Below are 24,030 nucleotides of genomic sequence, written 5' to 3' on the forward strand. Positions count from 1 at the left end.
GACTTGTTTTCTTTACACAACTGAGGAGTGCATGATCGTGCCGTCCCAATGTCGTGTAGTTACCTTCAGCTGCAGGGGTCTTTTTGGGTTTATGTTTCGTTGTTTCATGAGCAGCTGCTGTTGGTGGTTTCTCAGGGGCCCCTTTGTTTGGGGCCTGAGTAATGGGTGGTGGAGGGGGGCCACCTGATTTGGAGCAGCAGAATCTGACCTTGTAGTTGTAACATGGCAGTCCTCCTTGATCCTCATTGACACATTTCAGTCCTTTATTCTTGTCACAAGTGAGCGTCTGGCCCAATTCCTGCCATGGGGTATGAGGGAATCTCTCTGCTTTGCAGTCAATTTTTTCCACTGATGAGTCAGGCAGACAAACCACTTTTCCTGAGGCTATGACCTTCTCGTATGATTCATCATCTCCGCCATTTTCATTATCAGGATATTGATCATCGTACCAGTCAGACCAGCCTGTAGCACAGTCTTCTTCTGCAAAGATATAATCTTAATCAGTCTTCAAACGCAAACATTTTGGGGGATGTTTAAGCCATATGTATGCATTAAAACAGGCCGAATGACTGTTACCAAACCCCATCATTGTGTTTAAGTAGATTTTTTTGCCTCAATGTGTTGCTGTGTTGCTGGAACAATCACTTTTGCACAAAATATACATTAATTAAGGTGTTTCCAATATAAAACAATACACATCTTCATCACTGAATAGGACACGTTGCACAAAGGAGTTAAAACAGGCCGAATGACTGTTACCAAACCCCATAATTGTGTTTAAGTAGATTTTTTTGCCTCAATGTGTTGCTGTGTTGCTGGAACAATCACTTTTGCACAAAATATACATTAATTAAGGTGTTTCCAATATAAAACAATACACATCTTCATCACTGAATAGGACACGTTGCACAAAGGAGTTGTTGGCACTATTGTGGCTACTGTGGTCACTGTTCCCATAAACTTCCTGCACCCATATTCTTGGTTCTTTCGGTAAAGTCACGTTGAAGGGAAACAATAAAATAAGAAAATATATCTAAAACAATAGAATTCTCACGACGTTTCGACTGCAACACGAACAGTCGAAACGTCGTGAGAATTTTATTGTTTTATATATATTTTATTATTTTATTGTTTCCCTTCAACGTGACTTTACCAAAAGAACCAAGAATATGAATCACTGCAGTCACGAAAGCTTTAAATTAAAATTCATGCACCCATGTTGAAGATTTTGTCTACCAGAGCTGACTTGCATCTCATCCATATCGTATTCAACCAACATAGAGCAGGTGACACAATTGTATCTGTGTGCGTCTTCCCTTGCAATGCTTTACTTTGGAATTCCCTTCTATTGCCTCTTTTCCTATGTGCCTACATCCTCGTTCAATGCAATGCGTACATTAACGTGCATCTATTATACCTTCAAAACTGTTTGTTGATAACCGCTTGCCCCATTTTCGGCTGATGCTCAACAATTGATGAATAAATAATGTCACGTGTCATAGAGTTACCTGCAACCGCGGTGGTCAGACTTGGAATTGTTGATTTCTCTGGTTCCATTAGAGTTGTCCAGGGACCGACTGTTTTGGGTGGATGCTTCGTTGCCTTCCTGGATGGAGCATTAGTTGTGATCGGAAGAGGACTCACCACCTCAGAGCAGCAGAACCTGACCATGTAGTTGAAGCACATCAATATGCCCTGGTTTTCGTTCGCACATCTCAAGCCAGTCTCCTTATCACAGGTGATCTTTTGCCATAGTTTTTTCCAATTCGTATGTGGGAACTTATCCGCTCTGCAGTCGATTTTTTCTACCGAGGAGTTCACCGGGCAGACCACTTCCCCCGTCTCTATGGCCATTTGGTAGGTTTCCACATCGCCTCCATTTGCCTCAGTTGGAGTATGCTCGTCGAACCACTTGGACCAGCCCGTACCGCAATGTTCTTCTGCAAAAGCGTACATTTTCCAACGAGACATTTTCACATACATTAAAGCATTGACTTAACGCTTTCGTGACTGCAGTAATTCATATCCTTTGGGTCTTTCGGTAAAGCCACGTAGATAGAAAAAAAAATCAAAATAATAACAATGTCACGATGTTACGATCGCAACACAATCAATCGTCTTCAGCTGATAAGAAGACGATTGCTTGTGTTGCGATCGAAACATTGAGATATTGTTATTGTTTTGATTATTTTTTTCTATCTACGTGGCTTTACCGAAAAACCAAAAGGATATATTAAAACGTTTTCGTATTCTCCACACTTTTATCCCAATTGTTCTGTGGGCATCACATCACAGGACACAGCATACTTTTGGCTGCCTGAATTCACGCCCAAAACCGTATTAGTGCTCTAACCTCTGAGCCACTCGGAAACCTCAGAAGGTATTATTTCTAAACTGCTGTTGAAAGAGCCTACACCAAAAGCGTCAAAATAGTGGATGTGATGGTTGCACATCTGACCATCGCATATCCACCCTGACCAATTAACTGCTCACACCCAGTGCAGTATTTGTGCATGCTGTGACTGACATTTTATATCGATGTTCACACATCCCAAATGTTCACGTGCAGTAATGTATTCTTAATATCACATTTACTTTCTTATAACATACAGTAAAGCATTTTTTTTCTTTTTAATCTGTTGGTAATTTGTCCAGTAACCTGTTTGTGCATGGTGTAACTCCGTTTTATATATATGTATATTTTCACATATCTACATATACCTCAGTCGCCAGCAATACAAATATGCAACATTGTACAGTAAACCAAATCGATTGTCATATTTTCCCACGTGACAATTTCATTTCATTGGCTCTGTCCGGTAGTGGAGGGTTATAGTTCAAAGTTGGCATTATACCTGCACGATCTTACCCAAAGGAAACTATATTCTTAGCTCTTTCGGTAAAGTCACGTTGAAGGGAAACAATAAAATAATAATAATATTTATTTTATTGTTTCCCTTCAATGTGACTTTACCGAAAGAGCTAAGAATATTAATTACTGCAGTCACGAAAGCTTTAAATCAAAATCAAAGGAAACTAATTATAATAATTGTTTTACCTTTTTATCTGGCAACAAAACTGACACCTTTTTTTACAAGGAGTCATGTTTGCATTGACCACAATACCTGCGGTCGGAATGCAAACAAAAATCATAACTCTGATAATGTATTGGCACTGTCCTTGAAATTGATTGGTCCACACCCGAGACAGCTTTCCTTAGAGCCCAGTCTCACATTGGTGTTGGACCAGATGACGCCAAAAGGCTTACCCCGAGGTCTCATACTCTGATGGTGCATTGTCTTTGAGTTGTGCGTCTTTTGGCGTCATCCGGTCCAACACCAATGTGAGACTGGGCTCTAAGGAAAGCTGTCTCGGGTGTGGACCAATCAATTTCAAGGACAGTGCCAATACATTATCAGAGTTATGTCTTTGGTTTGCATTCCGACCGCAGGTATTGTGATCAATGCAAACATGGCTCTTTGTAAAAAAAAGTGTCAGTTTTGTTGCCAGATAAAAGGGTACAAAAACAATTATCAAACAAATTATAATTCATATTGTTGTGAAAGCCTATGTATGAAAATGTACAGTTTTTCAACTCGACAAGATATAAAAAAAAACTTCATAAAGAATGATTATTAAATATGGAGCATATATTTTTGTGGTGAAATTCATATTCACCATTATGCTGGCCGAGGATACGTAACTACCTGGATTAAAAAAAAAACTCTATTGATCAAAACTTATTAAATGATGCAGGCCATTATTTGGGGAAAACAATGTACCGTCATCTTCCGCCGTTGTAGATATTGCTTCTGTGCTTGAGGTTTGTGGTGCTTTGGTGGAGACATCTGGAGTGTTTTGACTCGGAGCTGCAGAGCTTTTCACTACATTACTCCGTTCCGTTGACTTTTCTTCAACTGCTTGTAAGGACGTCACTTTGAGCGAAAAGCGGAAGAGAGAAAATGCAATTGGTGTGGGGAGGTTCAACTATGAGTCTTATTAATCCATATTCCCTACAATGGTGATAATGAAACTCTGGCACAATGCAGACCAATTAAATTCTGATCAAGTGTGATCAATTGAAATCACTGCTAAATCCCTGTTTTTATTTTTTTTACATTGGTACGTGTAAGTGGCCTATGCAAACTGAATGAAAAAGATGTGAACGTCAATAATCCCTGGTCAAATGTCATATTATCCAAATATGATGTAACTAACTTACATTTGGTAAGGATATCTGTCAAATACTGTCTTTAAAATGTAATACAAGTTTCATGAATGCCATCTAGACAATTATGATTTAAATGGCCTTTTAAAAAAAATATTAGAAAAACGAACACTTATTTTATTAAAATATGCTGTCACCATTTTCCATGATTTACCTTTAGGTGTTTGTTTTACAGATGGCCGCGGTGCCTGTTCTGTTTCTTGTGTCACAGGAACACTTCGGCCTGCAAATAAAACGACAGAACTTAAATACATCAAACTATATAGATTTGGTATTTCCAATTTACTTTATAAATGCAATGACATGTATTTAGTATGAAGAAAATTTTGATTTAAAGCTTTCGTGACTGCAGGGATTCATATTCTTGGTTCTTTCGGTAAAGTCACATAGAAGGGAAACAATAAAATAATAAAAATATAAAACAATTAAATTCTCACGACGTTTCAACTGTAACACAAGCAATAACATTTCTTGTTGTGGTTTTCACACCTGATGAGGATTGCTTGAGTTGCAGTCGAAACGTCGTGATAATTTTATTGTTTAATATTTTTATTCTTTCCCTTCTATGTGACTTTACCGAAAGAACCAAGAATATGAAGAACATGTTTGCTCATTAAAATCAATGCTGATCACTAATCTCACTCCAAGTTTACCTGCAGCTGCAGTGGTCTCTTCGCGCGCTGGTGGCGACTCTGATTTGCTTTTCTTTGTTTCTGAGAAAGCTTCTGTCGATGGCTTCTCAGGGGCCGCTTTGGTTGGGGCCTGAGTAATGGGTGGTGGAGGGGGTCCACCTGCTCTGGAGCAGCAGAATCTGACCTTGTAGTTGTAACATGGCAGACCTCCTTGATCCTCATTAACACATTTCAGTCCTTTATTCTTGTCACAAGTGATTGTCTGGCCCAATTCCTGCCATGGGGTATTAGGGAATCTCTCTGCTTTGCATTCAATGTTTTGCACCGGTGAGTCAGGCAGACAAACCACTTTCCCTGAGGCTATGACCTTCTGGTAAGATTCCTCATCTCCGCCATTTTCTTCATCAGGATATTGCTCATCGTACCAATCAGACCAGCCTGGAGCACAGTCTTCTGCAAAGATACATTCTTAATCAGTTTTCAAACAGTTACTATGTATATATCAACTACATTTAAATAAGGTAATGTTCTGACAGCTATAAAATGCATCATACCTATGAATGCGCCGTTGGTAGGAGCGTACAGCGAAATGTGTACTTACATACAGAAAGTATACAGTGAGTCTCTTCATCATGAATGGACTGTACATAGAGATGCCGAATTTTCGCTGAGTATCAACCCGAAATCCTGGTGAGCTGCAATACCCCTTCTGTTAGCACCACCTTCTTTTACGAATATACAGTCGCTCAATTACTCTGACACAGGCTGACCTACTGCTCCTTAAGATCCTCCTATTCTGCTACCAACCCAGCCTAGAGTCTGTTAGTCATAACCTGTTCCTGTAAATGAGCCAAGTTTGGGACCAGAACACTGTAAAGTAGGACAAAAGCCCAAATTTACAATGCTTCAGGACACTAGCATAGCCTTTTTGAAACCGGGAATGTCCCGCCACAACCAGAACATTTGGTTGCTTTGACTGAACATATGATTGTATGTAATCTATTATTCACATGTGATGTTGCAACTAATTTCGCCAAGGTACCTGGGCCTGGAGTTGGGGGTGATGGTTCTGGCTCCTTGTTGACGGAGGTTGGAGGTGGGGGTGTCTTGTCCTTTGATCGAGTTGGTTCTTGAGGAGGAGGGCCACTCTCTTCAGGAGCTGGCTTTGTTGGCTTTTCCTCAACTGGAGGTTTCGGTGTCACTTTGAAAGAAAAGCAAGGGATGGATGTTGACAGAATGAAGATTGCTCATGCATTCTCAATTACTCCTTGTAAAATGTTGTCAACAACCTTCAGACGATACTTTTAATCAGCATCTCAAATGAGTTACTGGGAAGTGTTCCAAAATAATGTACAGCTTTGCCAATCCGCTGTTCAATTAAAGCCTGCCCACACTGTCTGAGTTTGTGAGATTGTTTGACCGTGCTTCATCATTTTCTGTAGTGTGAGTGTGGGAATCATGGACGCGGAAGCATGGAAGTACAGCACAATAAAGGGTTCTGGCATTCTGCCCTCTGTATTCCACATTGTAAATATTCAGCCTCATGACATCAATTATGCAGGTAGTCACCCATCTAAAATCATCCATGTGTCACTATGTTTAGTTTCTAGCATCTAACGAATTCAGTGACATTCTGTGTGATTTGATCCTAGTAGTATACATCCTGTATATATACTCTTACAAAATGAACACACCTGGCCCTTCTGCGGGCGATGGTTCTGGCTCCTTGTTGCTAGAGGTTGGAGGTGGGGGTGACTTCTCCTTCGATGGAGTTGGTTCTGGAGGAGGAGGGCCACTTTCTTCTGGAGCTGCCTTTGTTGGCTTTTCCTCAACCGGGGGTTTCGGTGTCACTTTGAAAGAAAATCAAGATATAGATGTTGAAAGAACGTACATTTAAAAGACGTGGGAGCATGGACGTACAGCACAATAAATGTGTTTAGCATTCAGACCTCTGCAGCCTAAAACTTGCAGTTTATAAATCATGTTAGCGGACGTGGTCACCCATTCATACCATCCTGTTACAAGCATACTTCGTCTCTGAGATCTAAATATGTAGTCGCATTTTGCGTGATTTGATTCTGAGCAATATACATCCTGTGTATATATATATTCTTAGAGCATGGACACACCTGGCCCTTCTGGGTTTGAGGGTCCTGGCTCCTTGATGCCAGAGGTTGGAGGTGCGGGTGTCTTGTCCTTCGATGCAGTTGGTTCTGGGGGACGAGTGCAAACCTCACTGATTGGCTGTGCCAGGTGGTGGTGCATTTAAATACGTATTTACCTGATCCAACAAAAAATATGATGGCATTTAATATATTATCCATGTGATTTTGCAACTTATTCCAGAATGGTACCTGGGCTTGCTTTAGATGGAGTTGGTGCAGGGGGTCCACCTGCTCTGGAGCAGCAGAATCTGATCTTGTAGTTGTAACATGGCAAAAAGTCCTGATCGTTATTAAAGCATTTCAAGCCTGTGCTCTGGTCACAAGTGATCGTCTGGCCCAATTCCTCCCATGGGGTATTCGGGAATCTTTCTGCTTTGCAGTCAATTTTTTCTACTGATGAGTCAGGCAGACAGACCTCTCTCCCCGAGTCTATAATCTTTTGGTAGGATTCCTCATCTCCGCCATTTTCTTCATCAGGATATTGATCATCGTACCAGTCAGACCAGCCTAAAGCACAATCTTCTGCAAATATAGAACATGAATCAGTGATGAAATTCAAACAGATTATGGAAAATATTTAAACCATATGTATGCATTAAAACAGGCCTCAAGACTATCTTTCCACACTCCAATCCTCACCTTGGTTGGTGGGTGTTTCATTTGGTTTTGTAGCCTCAATTGGTTGCTGTGTTGCAGGAACAATCAATTCTGCAAAAAATATACATGAATTATGGTGTGTATCGCAAAAAATAATACGCATCATCATCACTGAATATTACATCTCCCAAAATAATGTTTGTTAGGACAGGTAAGTAGTTATGAGTTTCTATTGATTTCATTGAAGTGGACCCATGCAAATGTTGGGTTTACAAACTGAAATGAATCCTGCATCATTTGACCAAATGGCTGCCCTTTTACGTTTGATTTTGTTAAAAACGTTCTAAACATTGACTCATAGGGACGCATGGAATATTGGAACAAAAACTTCAGCAAATTAGTATCTGGAGCACTGTGTTAACATCAGCAATTGGGAAATTAGCCAGGTGTAGTGTGTGTATTAAATACGTGTATACCTGTAGCATGATGTTTATCTATATAGCTTGCATACACGGGCAATGTATTTTACTTGAATTTGTTTACTTTTCAAACGTCTATTATTTTAACGTGGATTATAACCTATCATGTGCCATCACAAAACGTGTTTAATATAATTTAAAATCTTTTTGATCTCACGTGTTTCGAATATATTCATAAGTCAAATATTAGAAAAACTGCCCAAGCATTATGCTTATTTCCCAAAGTATCGGTTTCAATGTTAAGTAAAAGTTGTCTTTGATGTCAATAAAGATACAATACTTCTGATTGGTGGAATGTTTACAAGATGAAGGTCGGTAATGTTACTGACGTGATTTATTTTAACTAGTAGAGAATTGATGTTCATGTTACCATTGTCATAGTTACCTTCACCGATAGTGATGGTCTCTTTAGGCACAGGTGGGGACTTTGGCTTCCTTTTCGTTGTTTCCGGAGCAGCTGCAGTTGGTGGTTTCTCAGGGGCCCATTTGGTTGGGGCCTGAGTAATGGGTGGTGGAGGGGGGCCACCTGATTTGGAGCAGCAGAATCTGACCTTGTAGTTGTAACATATAAACATGCTTTGATCGTCATTAGAGCATTTCAGGCCTGTGCTCTTGTCACAAGTGATCGTCTGGCCCAATTCCTGCCATGGGGTATTAGGGAATCTCTCCGCTTTGCAGTCAATTTTTTCCACTGATGAGTCAGGCAGACAAACCACTTTCCCTGAGGCTATGACCTTCTCGTATGATTCATCATCTCCACCATTGTCTTCATCAGGATATTGATCATCGTACCAGTCAGACCAGCCTGTAGCACAGTCTTCTTCTGCAAAGATACATTCTTAATTAGTCTTCAAACGGTTACTATGTATATATGAACTCCATTTCTCTAAGATGATGTTCTGACAGCTATGAAATGCATCATACCTATGAATGCGCCGTTGGTAGGAGTGTACAGCGAAATATGTATTTACGTACAGCAAGCATACAGTGAGTCTTCATCATGAATGGACTGTACACAGAGCTGCCGAATTTTCATTGAGTATCAACCCGAAAGACTGGTGAGCTGCCATACCCCTTCTGTTAGCACCACCTACTTTTACGAATATACAGTCGCTCAATTACTCTGACACAGACTGACCTACTGCTCCGTAAGATCCTCCTATTCTGCTACCAACCCAGCCTAGAGTCTGTGAGTCATACCCTGTTCCAGTAAATCAGCCTAGTTTGGGACCAGAACACTGTAAAGTAGGAGAAAAGCCCAAATTAAAATGCTTCAGGACACTAGCATAGCCTTTTTGAAACCCGGAATATCCCGACACAACCAGAACATATGGTTGCTTTGATTGAACATATGATTGTATGTAATATATTATCCACATGTGATCTTGCAAATAATTCCACCATGGTACCTGGGCCTGGAGTTGGGGGTGATGGTTCTGGCTCCTTGCTGCTGGAGGTTGGAGGTGGGGGTGTCTTGTCCTTCGATCCAGTTGGCTCTGGAGGAGGAGCGCCACTCTCTTCAGGAACTGGTTTTGTTGGCCTTTCCTCAACCGGGGGTTTCGGTGTCACTTTGAATGAAAAGCAAGGGATGGACGTTGAAAGAATGTACATTTAAAAGACGTGGGAGCATGGACATGAAGCACAATAAATGGATATAACATACTGCCCTCTGCAGCCTATAACTTGCAGTTTATTAATCATGTTAGCGGAAGTGGTCACCCATTCATACCATTCAGTTACAATCATACTTCGTTTCTGAGATCTAAAAATGTAGTCGCATTTTGCGTGATTTAAATCTGAGAAATATACATCCTGTGTATATATATTCTTAGAGCATGGACACACCTGGCCCTTCTGGGTTTGAGGGTCCTGGCTCCTTGATGCCAGAGGTTGGAGGTGCGGGTGTCTTGTCCTTCGATGCAGTTGGTTCTGGGGGAATAGTGCAAACCTCACTGATTGGCTGTGCCAGGTGGTGGTGCATTTAAATACAAATTTACCTGTTATAACCCAAAAAAACTTAATTATGAATGATGGCATTTAATATATTATCCATGTGATTTTGCAACTAATTCTAGAATGGTACCTGGGCTTGCTTTAGATGGAGTTGGTGCAGGAGGTCCACCTGCTCTGGAGCAGCAGAATCTGACCTTGTAGTTGTAACATGGCAGTCCTCCTTGATCCTCATTAACACATTTCAGTCCTTTATTCTTGTCACAAGTGATTGTCTGGCCCAATTCCTGCCATGGGGTATTCGGGAATCTCTCTGCTTTGCATTCAATGTTTTGCACCGGTGAGTCAGGCAGACAAACCACTTTCCCTGAGGCTATGACCTTCTGGTAAGATTCCTCATCTCCGCCATTTTCTTCATCAGGATATTGCTCATCGTACCAGTCAGACCAGCCTGGAGTACAGTCTTCTTCTGCAAATATACATTCTTAATCAGTCTTCAAACGGTTACTATGTATATATCAACTACATTTCTATAAGGTAATGTTCTGACAGCTATAAAATGCATCATACCTATGAATGTGCCGTTGGTAGGAGTGCACAACAAAATATGTATTTGCATACAGCAAGTATAGTGAGTCTCTTCATCATGAATGGACAGTACATAGAGCTGCCGAATTTTCGTTGACTATCAACCCGAAAGGCTGGTGAGCTTCCATACCCCTTTTGTTAGCACCACCTACTTTTACGAAGATACGGTCGCTCAATTACTCTGACACAGGCTGACCTACAGCTCCGTAAGTTCCTCCTATTCTGCTACCAACCCAGCCTAGAGTCTGTGAGTCATACCCTGTTCCAGTAAATGAGCCAAGTTTTGGGACCAGAACAATGTAAAGTAGGACAAAAGCCCAAATTTACAATGCTTCAGGACACTAGCATAGCCTTTTTGAAACCAGGAATGTCCCGGCACAACCAGAACATTTGGTTGCTTTGACTGAACATATGATTGTATGTAATATATTATCCACATGTGATCTTGCAACTAATTCCACCATGGTACCTGGGCCTGGAGTTGAGGGTGATGGTTCTGGCTCATTGATGCCGGAGGTTGGAGGTGGGGGTGTCTTGTCCTTCGATCCAGTTGGTTCTGCAGGAGGAGCGCCACTCTCTTCTGGAGCTGGCTTTGTTGGCTCTTCCTCTACCGGGGGTTTGGGTGTCACTTTGAAAGAAAAGCAAGGGATGGATGTTGACAGAATTCAGATTACTCATGCATTTTCAGTTGAACCTTGTAAAATGTTGTAAGCAACCTTCAGACGATACTTAAAATCTGCATTACGAATAAGTTACTGGAAAGTGATACTAAATAATGTACAGATCTTTGCCAATACACTGTTCAATTAAAGCCTACCCACGGTGTCTGGGTTGGGGGGGTTATTTGACGGTGCTTCATCATCCTCTTCAGTGCGGCTTATTGACCGAGGAATGGGGAGCATGGAAGTACAGCATAATAAAGAGGTGTGGCATTCTGCTCTGTGCAGTCCATATTGTAAATATTCAGCTGATGACATCTGTTACACAGATTGTTACCTATCCAAAAGCTATACAGGAGCAAGTCTTAATTAGTTCATGAGATCTAACAAATTAAGTCACGTTGTTTGATTTGATCCTAAGCTGTATACTTCCTGTATATATAATCTTATAAAATGAACACACCTGGCCCTTCTGAGGGTGAGGGTTCTGGCTCCTTGTTGCCGGAGGTTGGAGGTGGGGGTGTCTTGTCCTTCGGTCCAGTTGGTTCTTGAGGAGGAGCGCCACTCTTTTCAGGAGCTGGCTTTGTTGGCTTTTCCTCAACCGGTGGTTTTGGTGTTACTTTGGAAGAAAAGTAAGGGATTGGGTGTTGGCAGAATTTACATTGCATTTACTTGGGAACTTGTAAGTACAGCAAAATAAAGGAACGTGGTCTCCTGCCCTCTGCAGCCTATAACATGCAGTCTATAACAAATCTTACGGATATGGTAACCCATTCCTGACTTCCAGGGCAACCCTATTTCGTTTCTGAGATCTGGGAAATGCTTGTGCATCCCGTGCTATTTGATTGTAAGTATTATACGTCTGGTATAAAGATATATACATAAAAAACTAGCAACATTTACACACCTTGCCCTTCTGGGGGTGTTGGTTCTGGCTCCTTGTTGCTGGAGGTTGGAGGTGGGGGTGTCTTGTCCTTCGGTGCAGTTGGCTCTTGAGGCGGAGCGGCACTCTCTTCAGGAGCTGGCTTTGTTGGCTTTTCCTCAACCGGGGGTTTTGGTGTCACTTTGAAAGAAATGCAAGAAATAGGATGTTGACAGAATGTGCATTCCATTGACTTGGGAGCATGGAAGTACAGCACGAATAGAGAAAATGTGATATTTTGCTCTCTGCAGCCTATTACATGGAGTCTATAACACATATTACGAATGGGGTCACTCATTCCTGCCATCCAGGGCAACCCTATTTGATTTCTGAGATCTGAGAAATGTACGCGCATTCTGCGCTATTTGATCAATAGTATTATACAGCTGGGCTAAATATATTCATACAAAACTAGCAACAATAACAAAACTGGGCATAGAACAAACCTTTTATATCATTACGCACAGGAAGTATACAATGAGTATCTTCATCCCGAATAAACTATAGGAAATGCTTCAGAATGTTGTGGAGGATCAACGCTAAAGCACAGTGAGCTCGCAACCCCTTCTGTTAGCACCACCTACTTTTACGTAGTTATGCTGCCTGAATTACCAGCACTGCCCACATAGTTGGTAGTGTCACTCTGAAATAGCCTGACTTACGGCTCGGTAAGTTACTCCTATTCTGCTACAAACTCAGCTTAGAGTCCGTTAATCCCACCCTGTTCCAGTAAAATGAGCCAAGTATGGGACCAGAAGACTATAAAGCAGGACAAAATCACACTTTTACAATGTTTCAGGATCCTACGATAGCCTTTTGTAACTGACAATGACCTGACCCTACCAGAGCATATGGTTGCTTTCATTGAATATTCGATTGCATTTTATATATTATCCATATGTAACTTTGCAACAAATTCCACCATGGTACCTGGGCCTGGAGTTTGGGGTGATGGTTCTGGCTCCTTGTTGCTGGAGGTTGGAGGTGGGGGTGTCTTGTCCTTCGGTGCAGTTGGTTCTTGAGGAGGAGCGCCACTCTCTTCTGGAGCTGGCTTTGTTGGCTTTTCCTCTACTGGAGGTTCCGGTGTCACTTTGGAAGAAAAGCAAGGGATGGGTGTTGACAGAATGCAGATTCTAAATTTGAAGCTTTCGTGACTGCAATAATTCATACTCTTTGGTATTATTCGGTAAAGTGACATAGGTAAAAAAAAACTAAATAAAATAAAAGAAACAATTAAAACACGACGTTTCGGCCACAACACAAGTGGCCTTCTGCAGGTGAAGGAACAGAACTGTCGGGACGACAGAGCTTCAAGCACTTCAAGTACTGTCGTCCCGACAGTTCTGTTCCTTCACCTGAAGAAGGCCACTTGTGTTGTGGCCGAAACGTCGTGTTTTAATAGTTTCTTTTATTTTAATTAGTTTTTCTACCTACGTGACTTTACCGAATAAAACCAAAGAGTAAGAATGCAGATTGTTTAGACGTGGGAGCAAGGACATACAGAACAATAAAGGTGCGTGGCATTCTGCCCTCTGCAGCCATATTGTAAAAATTTAACCTATGATATCTGTTACACAAGTAGTCACCCATCCCAACCTCATCCAGGTGCAAGTCTAATTTGATTATGAGATCTAACACATGAAGTCGCATTGTGTAATATGATCCTAAGTAGTATACAGCCTGCATATCTTCTTCTAACCTATAAAAGGCATTTTTTGTCTGTCCGTATGTCTGTCCATCTGCGTACGCTCGCTTGCGGGGGATTTGGCTCTCGGACCGTGGGGATCGCGTAGAAAAAAATTTGCCGGGCGGCACGCCCCAGGCCCCGCGGTGGGAATAGGCTATTCCGTTTTTCTATCCCTAAACTTTAAAGTGGTTAAAATCGCGCTTTGGCGCGATTGATCTATATTTATTTATTTATGCCGAGCGGCTCGCTGCTGCGCATGCGCGAAACGCTGACGCGAGTTGCTCCTGGCAACGCACAGACGCCGGAGGGTGGGGGCCATTTCTCATTCGCGTTCAAAATGCACGAAAATGTACACGCGTCGCTGAGGTAAATTCATCAATGTGTAACGTCCTCTTCTCTCCCCCTCCACCCCAATGTGTGCACTTACCATTATAGGCTCGGTAGATACTAAAATTATAGCGATTAAATAGTATTATTGTAGCGCGGGGTGGGGGGGGGGGATAGCGTCCCAGCCCCCAGCCTCGGCCGGCCGGGCAATCTAGGCAAGGCCGGGGACTCTGCACGGGACCAGGCCTCGTCACGGCAATCTGTCAGGTGAGTACTTTGTGCTATAGAGTCGATATATATACTGCTACTAGCGGGGAAATATATTTAAAAACGTCTGAAAACTTAAAAAGATAACATACAAATGAAAAGATAATTCGCCACGCCCGCCGCCTGTAGGGGCGTGTGAATTGATTCACCAGCTTGGTGAGGTATGATCATGGCCGACGTGTGGTGGAGAGGCCTTCGTTCAGCAGTGGACCGACTCACCCACCCACTCACTCACCCACTCACCCACCCACATTGACCAGCGTGGTGAAGTATGGTCAGTACACATTGACCAGGGTGGTGAAGTATAGCCTGAGAGAGAGAGAGAGAAGTTGAACCTTGAAGCCTGGGGCCTGAGAGAGAGAGAAGTTGAACCTTGAAGCCTGGGGCCTGAGAGAGAGAAGTTGAACCTTGAAGCCTGGGGCCTGAGAGAGAGAAGTTGAACCTTGAAGCCTGGGGCCTGAGAGAGAGAAGTTGAACCTTGAAGCCTGAGAGAGAGAGAAGTTGAACCTTGAAGCCTGAGAGAGAGAAGTTCAACCTTGAAGCCTGAGAGAGAGAAGTTGAACCTTGAAGCCTGAGAGAGAGAAGTTGAACCTTGAAGCCTGAGAGAGAGAAGTTGAACCTTGAAGCCTGGGGCCTGAGAGAAGTTGAACCTTGAAGCCTGGGGCCTGAGAGAGAGAGAAGTTGAACCTTGAAGCCTGGGGCCTGAGAGAGAGAAGTTGAACCTTGAAGCCTGGGGCCTGAGAGAGAGAAGTTGAACCTTGAAGCCTGGGGCCTTAGAGAGAGAAGTTGAACCTTGAAGCCTGGGGCCTGAGAGAGAGAAGTTGAACCTTGAAGCCTGGGGCCTGAGAGAGAGAAGTTGAACCTTGAAGCCTGGGGCCTGAGAGAGAGAAGTTGAACCTTGAAGCCTGGGGCCTGAGAGAGAGAAGTTAAACTTTGAAGCCTGGGGCCGCGAGCCTCGCGAAGCCACCCAGCGCCACGGCAGCTTGGCTTGGTCTCTATGCAAGCCCCGGGTCGATGTTGTTGCTACTGCTGCTGTAGTCGTTGTTGTTGCTACTGCTGCTGTAGTCGTTGTTGTTGCTACTGCTGCTGTAAGTCGTTGTTGCTACTGCTGCTGCTGTAGTCGATGTTGTTGCTACTGCTGCTGTAGTTGTTGTTGCTACTGCTGCTGTAGTCGTTGTTGCTACTGCTGCTGCTGTAGTTGATCACACTCGTCATCATCACCACACTCGTTATCATCACTACACTCGTTATCACCACACTCGTCATCACACTCACCATCATCACACTCGTTATCACCATCATCACACTCGTTATCACCATCATCACACTCGTTATCACCATCATCACACTCGTTATCACCATCATCACACTCGTTATCACCATCATCACACTCGTTATCACCATCATCACACTCGTTATCACCATCACCACACTCGTCATCACCACACTCGTCATCACTACACTCGTCATCATCATCACACTCGTTATCACCTGCCGCTGGGAGGCCTATCCACCTGCTGGGAGGCCTATCCACCTGCTGGGAGGCCTACCCACCTGCTGGGAGGTCTACCCACCTGCTGGGAGGTCTACCCACCTGCTGGGAGGCCTACCCACCTGCCGCTGGGAGGCCTACCCACCTGCTGGGAGGCCAACCCACCTGCCGCTGACAGTGGTCCCTGGAGCGTGCTGACGCTCAGCTGATGTGTCACACCGTGGCGAACCCCGCAGCTAACTCATTCACGTGGAGCAGGCCAAGAAACGACATTCCAGTCGTGGGCTGAGCTCAAGAAGGGCTAGCTCGAGCACCATCCTGCGGCGGGGAAAGGAGGCGGTGCAAGCGGCTCAGCCGAGCCTACAACAGCCAAGAATCTGCTGTCTGGGAGAGGGAGGTGGGCGCTGTTAAACCCTAGCACATGGGCGAGAAGCCGTGCATGTGTTACGAGTGCGGCAAGACGTTTTTCTCACGCTCGGCCTACAAGTATATATATTTTTCTATTCCACTTGTGTGTAAATCTGTGTATACCCCGGATATTTTAGAGATTGCAATTCTCCTGCTGTGTGTCCTACTGCTGTCCCTCCCGGCCATATCTAGTGCCACACTCAACTCTACAAACGGCTACCCTCGTTATTTTGCGTCAATACTTGTTGCTCGATTTGCCACTACACCTGCAAATTAAACAGTTCATAGACACTTCTACACTCCATCATTGTATCATTTTAAACCCTATCTTTGTCCCATTACTTCACCAGCACTCCTTCCAAACTTCATTCTGCTCTTAAAAATAACACCATCTGCGAGCTGCTGCTATTTGTCCAAGGTTCGCCGCTCTTCATCCTTTCACAGAAAATACTTATGCAAACTGTTAATTCTACTTTTCTTATTCGTGGGTGGTATTGAGCTTCATCCTGGCCCAAATGAAAAGAGCTCGTATAATTCTGTAGATTTTTCTGGCAGGAAAGGTGTTGGTGTTCTACATGTCAACATCAGAGGGCTTGTGATTAAATTAAGTCAACTAAAACTAGAAGTGGCAAATCTTGATCCGGACATTTTTTGCCTAACAGAAACATTTCTCACTCCTGCCGTCAATGATTTGCAGATTATGATTGAAAACTACAACCTTTTTCGGCTTGACCGAGGATCTAAAGGAGGTGGAATTGCCATCTATGTTCGTAACACTATTGCATGTTCACCAGCTCACTCCTTGTTTAAAAAATGTTGCTTTGAAGGTCTGGCTCTCAGAATAACTCTCCCAAATAATCAACAGTTATTGGTAGTGTGCTGCTATAGACCGCCTTGTGGGAAGGATGTTGAAGCTGCATCGGCACTGAGAGAGCTTTTTGGGGGCCTCCCTAAAGGTGAAATAATTTTAGTGGGTGATCTAAATTGGAATTGGCTAAACCCGCCGGCCGTGGCCACAAATTTTATTGATGAATTTAACTTGTTTCAATTAATAAATGTCCCCACAAGACCCAACCTAAAAAATCCGGGACAGTCAACTCTGCTTGACGTCCTATTGACAAATGCCCCTCACAATTTCGCACTGACTGGTGTTCTGGGTAATAACCTTAGTGATCACTCCTTCATTTTTAGTGTGAGATCATCAGCCAGACCTAAAGCCCCCCCTAAAATTGTTGAGAAGCACTTTTTGAGGCACTTCAGCACTCAGGCATTTACAAATGATGTGCTTCACTCGGATATTGATAAGGTCTGTGATATCCCCAACCTGACTACGGCTTGGGAGACTTTCAGGTACACGTTTCTCCAAATTCTTAACAAACGTGCTCCGTTGGTTAGATTTAAAACTAAAGGCAACCGCCCACCATGGTATGATCCTTTGATTAAAAAGCTCATGAAAACTAGGGACAAGGCTTGGGCATGTGCTCAGAAAAGTAATTTGGTAAATGACTGGCTAGAATACAGGATTTTAAGGAATAGATGCGTAAAAAAAATACAGCATGCAAAAAATGCCTATTTTTCCTCCACTCTCCTGGAATCACATGGAAATGCCAGGATTTTTTGGAAAACAATCAAATCTATCGAAAAGGCATCCAAAATAGAAAATCTGCCCGTTGAGCTTCACCGAAATGGGGAATATTTTTCAGATCCCCCAAAAATAGTTGACAATTTTAACCTTAATTTTTCTAAAGCTGGTAATCTTTTTGATAATGTATTGGGAGTCACCCCTGCTCCTGCAAATTCCTACACCCCTGTCCAAACATTCAACGAATTTAGTTTCCAACCAATCCACGAAAGTAATGTTCTGAAACAACTGTCCTACCTCAAAGGGTCCTCCTCTACTGGAGCAGATAGTTTCCCTGTCTTTGCTCTACTAACTGATGATCACCTAATATACAAACCTATAGCCCATATTTTCAACCTGTTCATCAAAGAAGCATCAGTTCCTCTAGAATGTAAACATTCCTATGTCCGTCCGCTTCACAAAGGGGGCCCTAAAGATGATCCCAATAACTACCGACCTATCTCAATTTTGTCCCCATTGATGAAAATTTTTGAAAAATTATTGAACTACCAAATTATCAGTTTCCTGTCCACCAACAATCTACTACATCTAAAACAATCTGGGTTCCGGAAAAAATACAGCACCACATCTGCTGCATTAGACTCTTTGAATCAAATTTACAATAGCCTTGATAATAAGCAGTACTGTGCCTGTCTTTTTCTTGACCTGTCCAAAGCTTTTGATACAGTAGACCACAACACCCTGCTTAGTAAACTAAGTTGCCTCGGTTTTTCCGAGAACACAGTACAATGGTTAAAAAATTACCTCTTTTCTCGCACCCAAACTGTATTCACAGATGGTTGGAGGTCAAACAGTGTTAAGATAACAAAAGGGGTTCCACAGGGTTCCATCCTCGGCCCCCTCTTGTTCTCTCTTTATGTCAATGACTTGGGCACTGAACTGGATCATTCCAGGGTAAATCTTTTTGCAGATGACACGATACTGATTACTGCTGGCCGCTCTCCGGATGACATGATTGCTAAGCTCCAGGGTGATTTCAACAAACTACAGCATCAGCTAGTTTCTCTTAAACTAGTCCTGAATACCTCCAAAACCAAGGTGCTATGCTTCTCTCCGGGACTAAAGCAGGAAGTTATTTTTCCCAAATTACATTCCTTGAATAATTATCAAATAGAGCAAGTCAAGATCTATAAGTATCTTGGGGTCATCCTGGATTCAAAACTTAGTTTTGAAGATCACATTGATTATATTGGTAAAAAGACAAAAATAAAAATGGGTTTTCTGTATCGACACAAGCACTGCTTCCCCCCAATGTTCCGTTTGGAATTGATAAAAGCTACCATACTGCCTCTACTTGACTACTGTGACATCGTGTATAAATCAGCCCCAAGTACTGTACTGAAGAAGCTTGATTCCATCTATCACTCGGCCTTAAGATTTGCATTGAACTGCCCATATAGGACTCACCACTGTGATCTCTACATTGGGTCAAACTTAACATCTCTTAATGTTCGACGGCTTGTGCACCAGATCTTATTTATTCACGATGTACTTACAAAAAATTCCGCAGACTACCTACTGGATCTCCTCTCTGTTTCAAAGAACAAATTTGACCTCAGGTCTTCGCTCATTTACCAGCTTCACATTCCATATTGCCGTACAAAAACTGGAGGAAGGGCCTTTGCTATTGATGCCCCCAGGGTCTGGAATGCTATTGCCAATAAACTGCAACTTGAATCACTACCTATGAGATCTTCACTCAAAACTGCTCTAGAGGAGTTGTACAACCCTAGTTGCCACTGCTATTCAGTGGCCTAAAATATGGCTCTAGATTTTGGTGTTATAATTTATTTATGTAGTTTATTGTTAAAAATTCGGTCACAGTCCCTATGATCACTGTTACATTGGATTTATGGCTTTTATTTTGGTGATTTCGAAAAGTTTTTTTTGTTTTGGCCATGTTTTTGTTTATTGTAGTACGGAGTTAGACTGATGGCCTTAATCTTAGTTGTCTTGTGTTTGTTGTTATTTGACTTGCATCCCACTGGGATTTTTGCACACAGCGTTGGTGTACGGTGCTATTTCAGGAATATTTTGATATTTTTTTCCTGTATTTTCTGTTTGCACAGTCACATAATCACTTTAAGATGTTTTCTTGTTCATGTTTTTTTTTGTTTGTGGCGGTTGCACCCGATTCAAGAGCCGAATGGCTCACAGGGCTATACCAAATATATGAACTATGAACCCGAGCGCGCCAAGAATCGATTCTTTAAATCGCGCAAAGGAATCGAAGGTTGTAGATTCCTTTGGAATCGTCTTGAAGCAACGACGCGCAACAGACATAATGGATAAACCAGCAAATCTTACAAAAAAAGTATTACAACGCTGTGTGCTCAAATCCCAGTGTGATGCAAGTCAAACAATGCCAACCATAAGATAGATTAACCATATGTTTTCGAAATAACCAAAAAAAAGCTTCAAAAACAATTTTACAACAGTAATCATAGGAACTGCGATTCTCATTTAACAATAAACGATATAAATAACATGTATGACCAAACTAGCAGCCATAGCTGGCAGCATGCAACTCCCAGTGTATGATGTGTCAGTGAGTCAGCGTATGATGAGTGAGTGTATGATGAGTGAATGGGTCAGTGGTTGTGTGAGTGAGTGTATGATAATATAATTTGGTTGCATGTTGGCAAGTATGCTAAACATCTTCTTTGGTTTTTATTCTTAGCTCTTTCGGTAAAGTCACGTTCAAGGGGAACAATAAAATAATAAAATATATATAAAACAATAAAAATTCTCACGACGTTTCGACCATAACACAAACGGTCGTCATCAGGTGTGTCGGTTTGCATTAATTTATTTATTTTAAAACGGTGTACTTATTTATTAAAAAAACGTCAGCGCCGCGTGCAGCGATTTGGCAATTTATTTAGAAGGACTAGTCCATCTATGTTCTGAAAAGAGGAGGGGGGAGACGATACATTAATGTATGCTGTCTGAAAGCCACTGTAAGCGTGAACAATCAATTAAGACCTGAAATGGTTTATCAAATCTTTCCAATGATTGCTAAGCCAGAATCCATCTTCTCGGTTGAAATTGTCTCTGTGCTTGTATATGTGGATAGCCTCATGAACGAATCTCTCATGGTAGCCAGATGGCTTACAAAGATCCTCTGTCTTGGAAAAGTCAATGTCATGTGAGCCTACTGAATTATAACAATGATCTGCCATGGCCGAGGTGTTGGTCCTACCGTGTTTAAGGTCTGCTTTGTGTTCACGAATGCGGTCCTAATTAAAAAGAGACCTGATGGTTCAATGAGCCACTCTGTCTACAGGAAAGCTACCCATATGGATGCTTATCTGAAACCGGATTCCCACCACCATCCATCACACAAGAATTATCTCATCAAGACTCTGTATCATAGAGCCCAATGCATATCCGACCAGGAACACATAGGCAGTGAACTCAAGCACGTACACCAAGCTCTTAAGGCTAATGGTTACTCTGACTATACAATCCGCAAAGCTATCACTCAAACCATGAAGAAGGACCCTCTTGAAGAGCCTTTCAAAACCATCACTTTACCCTACATTGTGGGGATCACAAAAAAGATCTCCAAAATCTTGAATAAACACAAGATCCAGGTCCGTTTCAACACATTACATAAAATCCGTGATCTGGTTCTGTCTGTAAAAGATGTGATTCTGGACATACAGTACACTGGTGTCTACAAACTAAGTTGCCTCTGTGGTAGTAGTTACATTGGAGAAACCAAACGCCATGTCTCGGACCGCATTCGTGAACACAAAGCAGACCTTAAACACGGTAAGACCAACACCTCGGCCGTGGTGGATCATTGTTATAATTCAGTAGGCTCACATGACATTGACTTTTCCAAGACAGAGGTTCTTTGTAAGCCATCTGGCTACCATGAGAGATTCGTTCATGAGGCTATCCACATATACAAGCACAGAGACAATTTCAACCGAGAAGATGAATTCTGGCTTAGCAATCATTGGAAAGATTTGATAAACCATTTCAGGTCTTAATTGATTGTTCACACTTACAGTGGCTTTCAGACAGCATACATTAATGTATCGTTTCCCCCCTCCTCTTTTCAGAACATAGATGGACTAGTCCTTCTAAATAAACTGCCAAATCGCTGCGCGTGGCGCTGACGTTTTTTTATAAAGAAATAAATCCACCGTTTTAAAATAAAAAAATTAATGCAAACCGACACACCTGATGACGACCGTTTGTGTTATGGTCGAAACGTCGTGAGAATTTTTATTGTTTTATATATATTTTATTATTTTCTTGTTTCCCTTCAACGTGACTTTACTGAAAGAGCTAAGAATATGAATTACTGCAGTCACGAAAGCTTTAAATCAAAATCTTCTTTGATTCTTTCGGTAAAGTCACGTAGAATGAGAATAAAATAATAAAATAACACGATAAAATTCTCACGACGTTTCGGCCACAATGCAAGCGGCCGTCTTCAGGTGAAATGAACAGACATTTCGAACAGACACATATTCACAACTTTTCCTTTCATATATAAGATAGATAGAGTCAGCATGTACTATTGTAGTGAAAGCTGTAATCATAGCAGGAACCACCATAGTCGGTATGCACTGCTGTAGTCATAGCAGGATACCACCACAGTCAGCATGCAATGCTGTAATAGCAAGTACCACCACAGCAGTATGCACTGCTGTAATTTATAGCAGGTGCCACCACGGCAGTATGCACTGCTGTAATCATAGCAGGTACCACCACAGCATGGTGTATTCATAGCAGGTACCACCACAGTCAGTATGCACTGCTGTAATCATAGCAGGTACCACCACAATATGCACTGCTGTAATCATAGCAGGTACCACCACAGCAGTATGCACTGCTGTAATCATAGCAGGTACCACCACAGCACGGTGTATTCATAGCAGGTACCACCACAATATGCACTGCTGTAATCATAGCAGGTACCACCACAGCAGTATGCACTGCTGTAATCATAGCAGGTACCACCACAGCACGGTGTATTCATAGCAGGTACCACCACAGTCAGTATGCACTGCTGTAATCATAGCAGGTACCACTACAGCAGTATGCACTGCTGTAATCATAGCAGGTACCACCACAGCACGGTGTATTCATAGCAGGTACCACCACAGTCAGTATGCACTGCTGTAATCATAGCAGGTACCATCACAATATGCACTGCTGTAATAATAGCAGATACCACCACAATCAGTATGCACTGCTGTAATCATAGCAGGTAGCACCACAGTCAGTATGCAGTGCTGTAGTAATAGTAGATACTGCTATCGAGTTGGTAGATACTGCTATATCGAGTTAGTAGATACTAAAACAGTCGGTATATACCACTACAGTCAGTAAATATTGCTACAGTTAGCAAATACTACTACACAGTCAGTAGATACTACTACGGTCAGTAACTACTGCTATAGAGTCAGTAGTTACTACTATACAGTCAGTAGATACTGCTTTAGAGTTAGTAGTTACTACTATAGTCAGTGGATACTACTATAGAGTCAGCAGATACTACTAGACAGTTAGTCGTTACTACTGTAGAGTCAGTAGATACTACTGTAGGCCCAGTAAATACTGCTACGGTCAGTAGTTATTACAGTCACTAAATACTACTACACAGTAGGTACTACAGGCTCAGTAGATACAGTCAGTAGATACAACTACAGAATCAATAGATACTACTTCCTCTGTTTTATGTAGGGTATATATACCTACGCGGGGGTAAAGATATTTTTGAGGGGGGGGTCGACAATTTTCAGAAACCTTTTAGATCAACTATTTACCCCCCACTTTCTATAACTTTCTGGACTTGTGCAAGCTTCTTATAATTTCATTGGTGGAGAAATGGACAAACGGCCCACAGGGCTTTCATAATAGCTTACTATCTGTGTATGTATATGTACGGTTTTAAAGGGAAGTTTTGAAATAGATTTTTTACCCGGGCTACGCCGGGTACTTACCGCTAGTATATATATAATCTT

At 42.3% G+C, this 24,030-nt stretch overlaps 1 protein-coding gene across 1 annotated transcript in view; it reads right to left on the bottom strand.

The window, feature by feature from the left end:
- The window catches only part of LOC116958549 (uncharacterized), a 41,818-nt gene that overhangs the window by 16,133 nt on the left and 1,655 nt on the right, over nt 1-24,030 (bottom strand). The window contains exons 5-22 of the mRNA XM_032981258.2: nt 13,151-13,309; nt 12,206-12,361; nt 11,762-11,917; nt 11,109-11,267; nt 10,185-10,520; nt 9,947-10,030; nt 9,511-9,669; nt 8,487-8,924; nt 7,665-7,733; nt 7,215-7,547; nt 6,990-7,073; nt 6,555-6,710; nt 5,903-6,061; nt 4,882-5,313; nt 4,383-4,451; nt 3,783-3,935; nt 1,509-1,940; nt 64-480 (exon numbers count right to left, since the gene is read on the bottom strand). Coding sequence (XP_032837149.2) covers nt 64-480; nt 1,509-1,940; nt 3,783-3,935; nt 4,383-4,451; nt 4,882-5,313; nt 5,903-6,061; nt 6,555-6,710; nt 6,990-7,073; nt 7,215-7,547; nt 7,665-7,733; nt 8,487-8,676 — 2,494 coding nt within the window. The 5' untranslated portion in view covers nt 8,677-8,924; nt 9,511-9,669; nt 9,947-10,030; ... (3 more) ...; nt 12,206-12,361; nt 13,151-13,309. The remainder of the gene's footprint in view (nt 1-63; nt 481-1,508; nt 1,941-3,782; nt 3,936-4,382; nt 4,452-4,881; nt 5,314-5,902; nt 6,062-6,554; nt 6,711-6,989; nt 7,074-7,214; nt 7,548-7,664; nt 7,734-8,486; nt 8,925-9,510; nt 9,670-9,946; nt 10,031-10,184; nt 10,521-11,108; nt 11,268-11,761; nt 11,918-12,205; nt 12,362-13,150; nt 13,310-24,030) is intronic.

Source organism: Petromyzon marinus, chromosome 79 (genome assembly GCF_048934315.1).
Source record: "Petromyzon marinus isolate PM22_M1 ecotype Great Lakes invasive population chromosome 79, UKy_Petmar_22M1.pri1.0, whole genome shotgun sequence".
NCBI classification, from domain to species: Eukaryota; Metazoa; Chordata; class Hyperoartia; order Petromyzontiformes; family Petromyzontidae; genus Petromyzon; species Petromyzon marinus.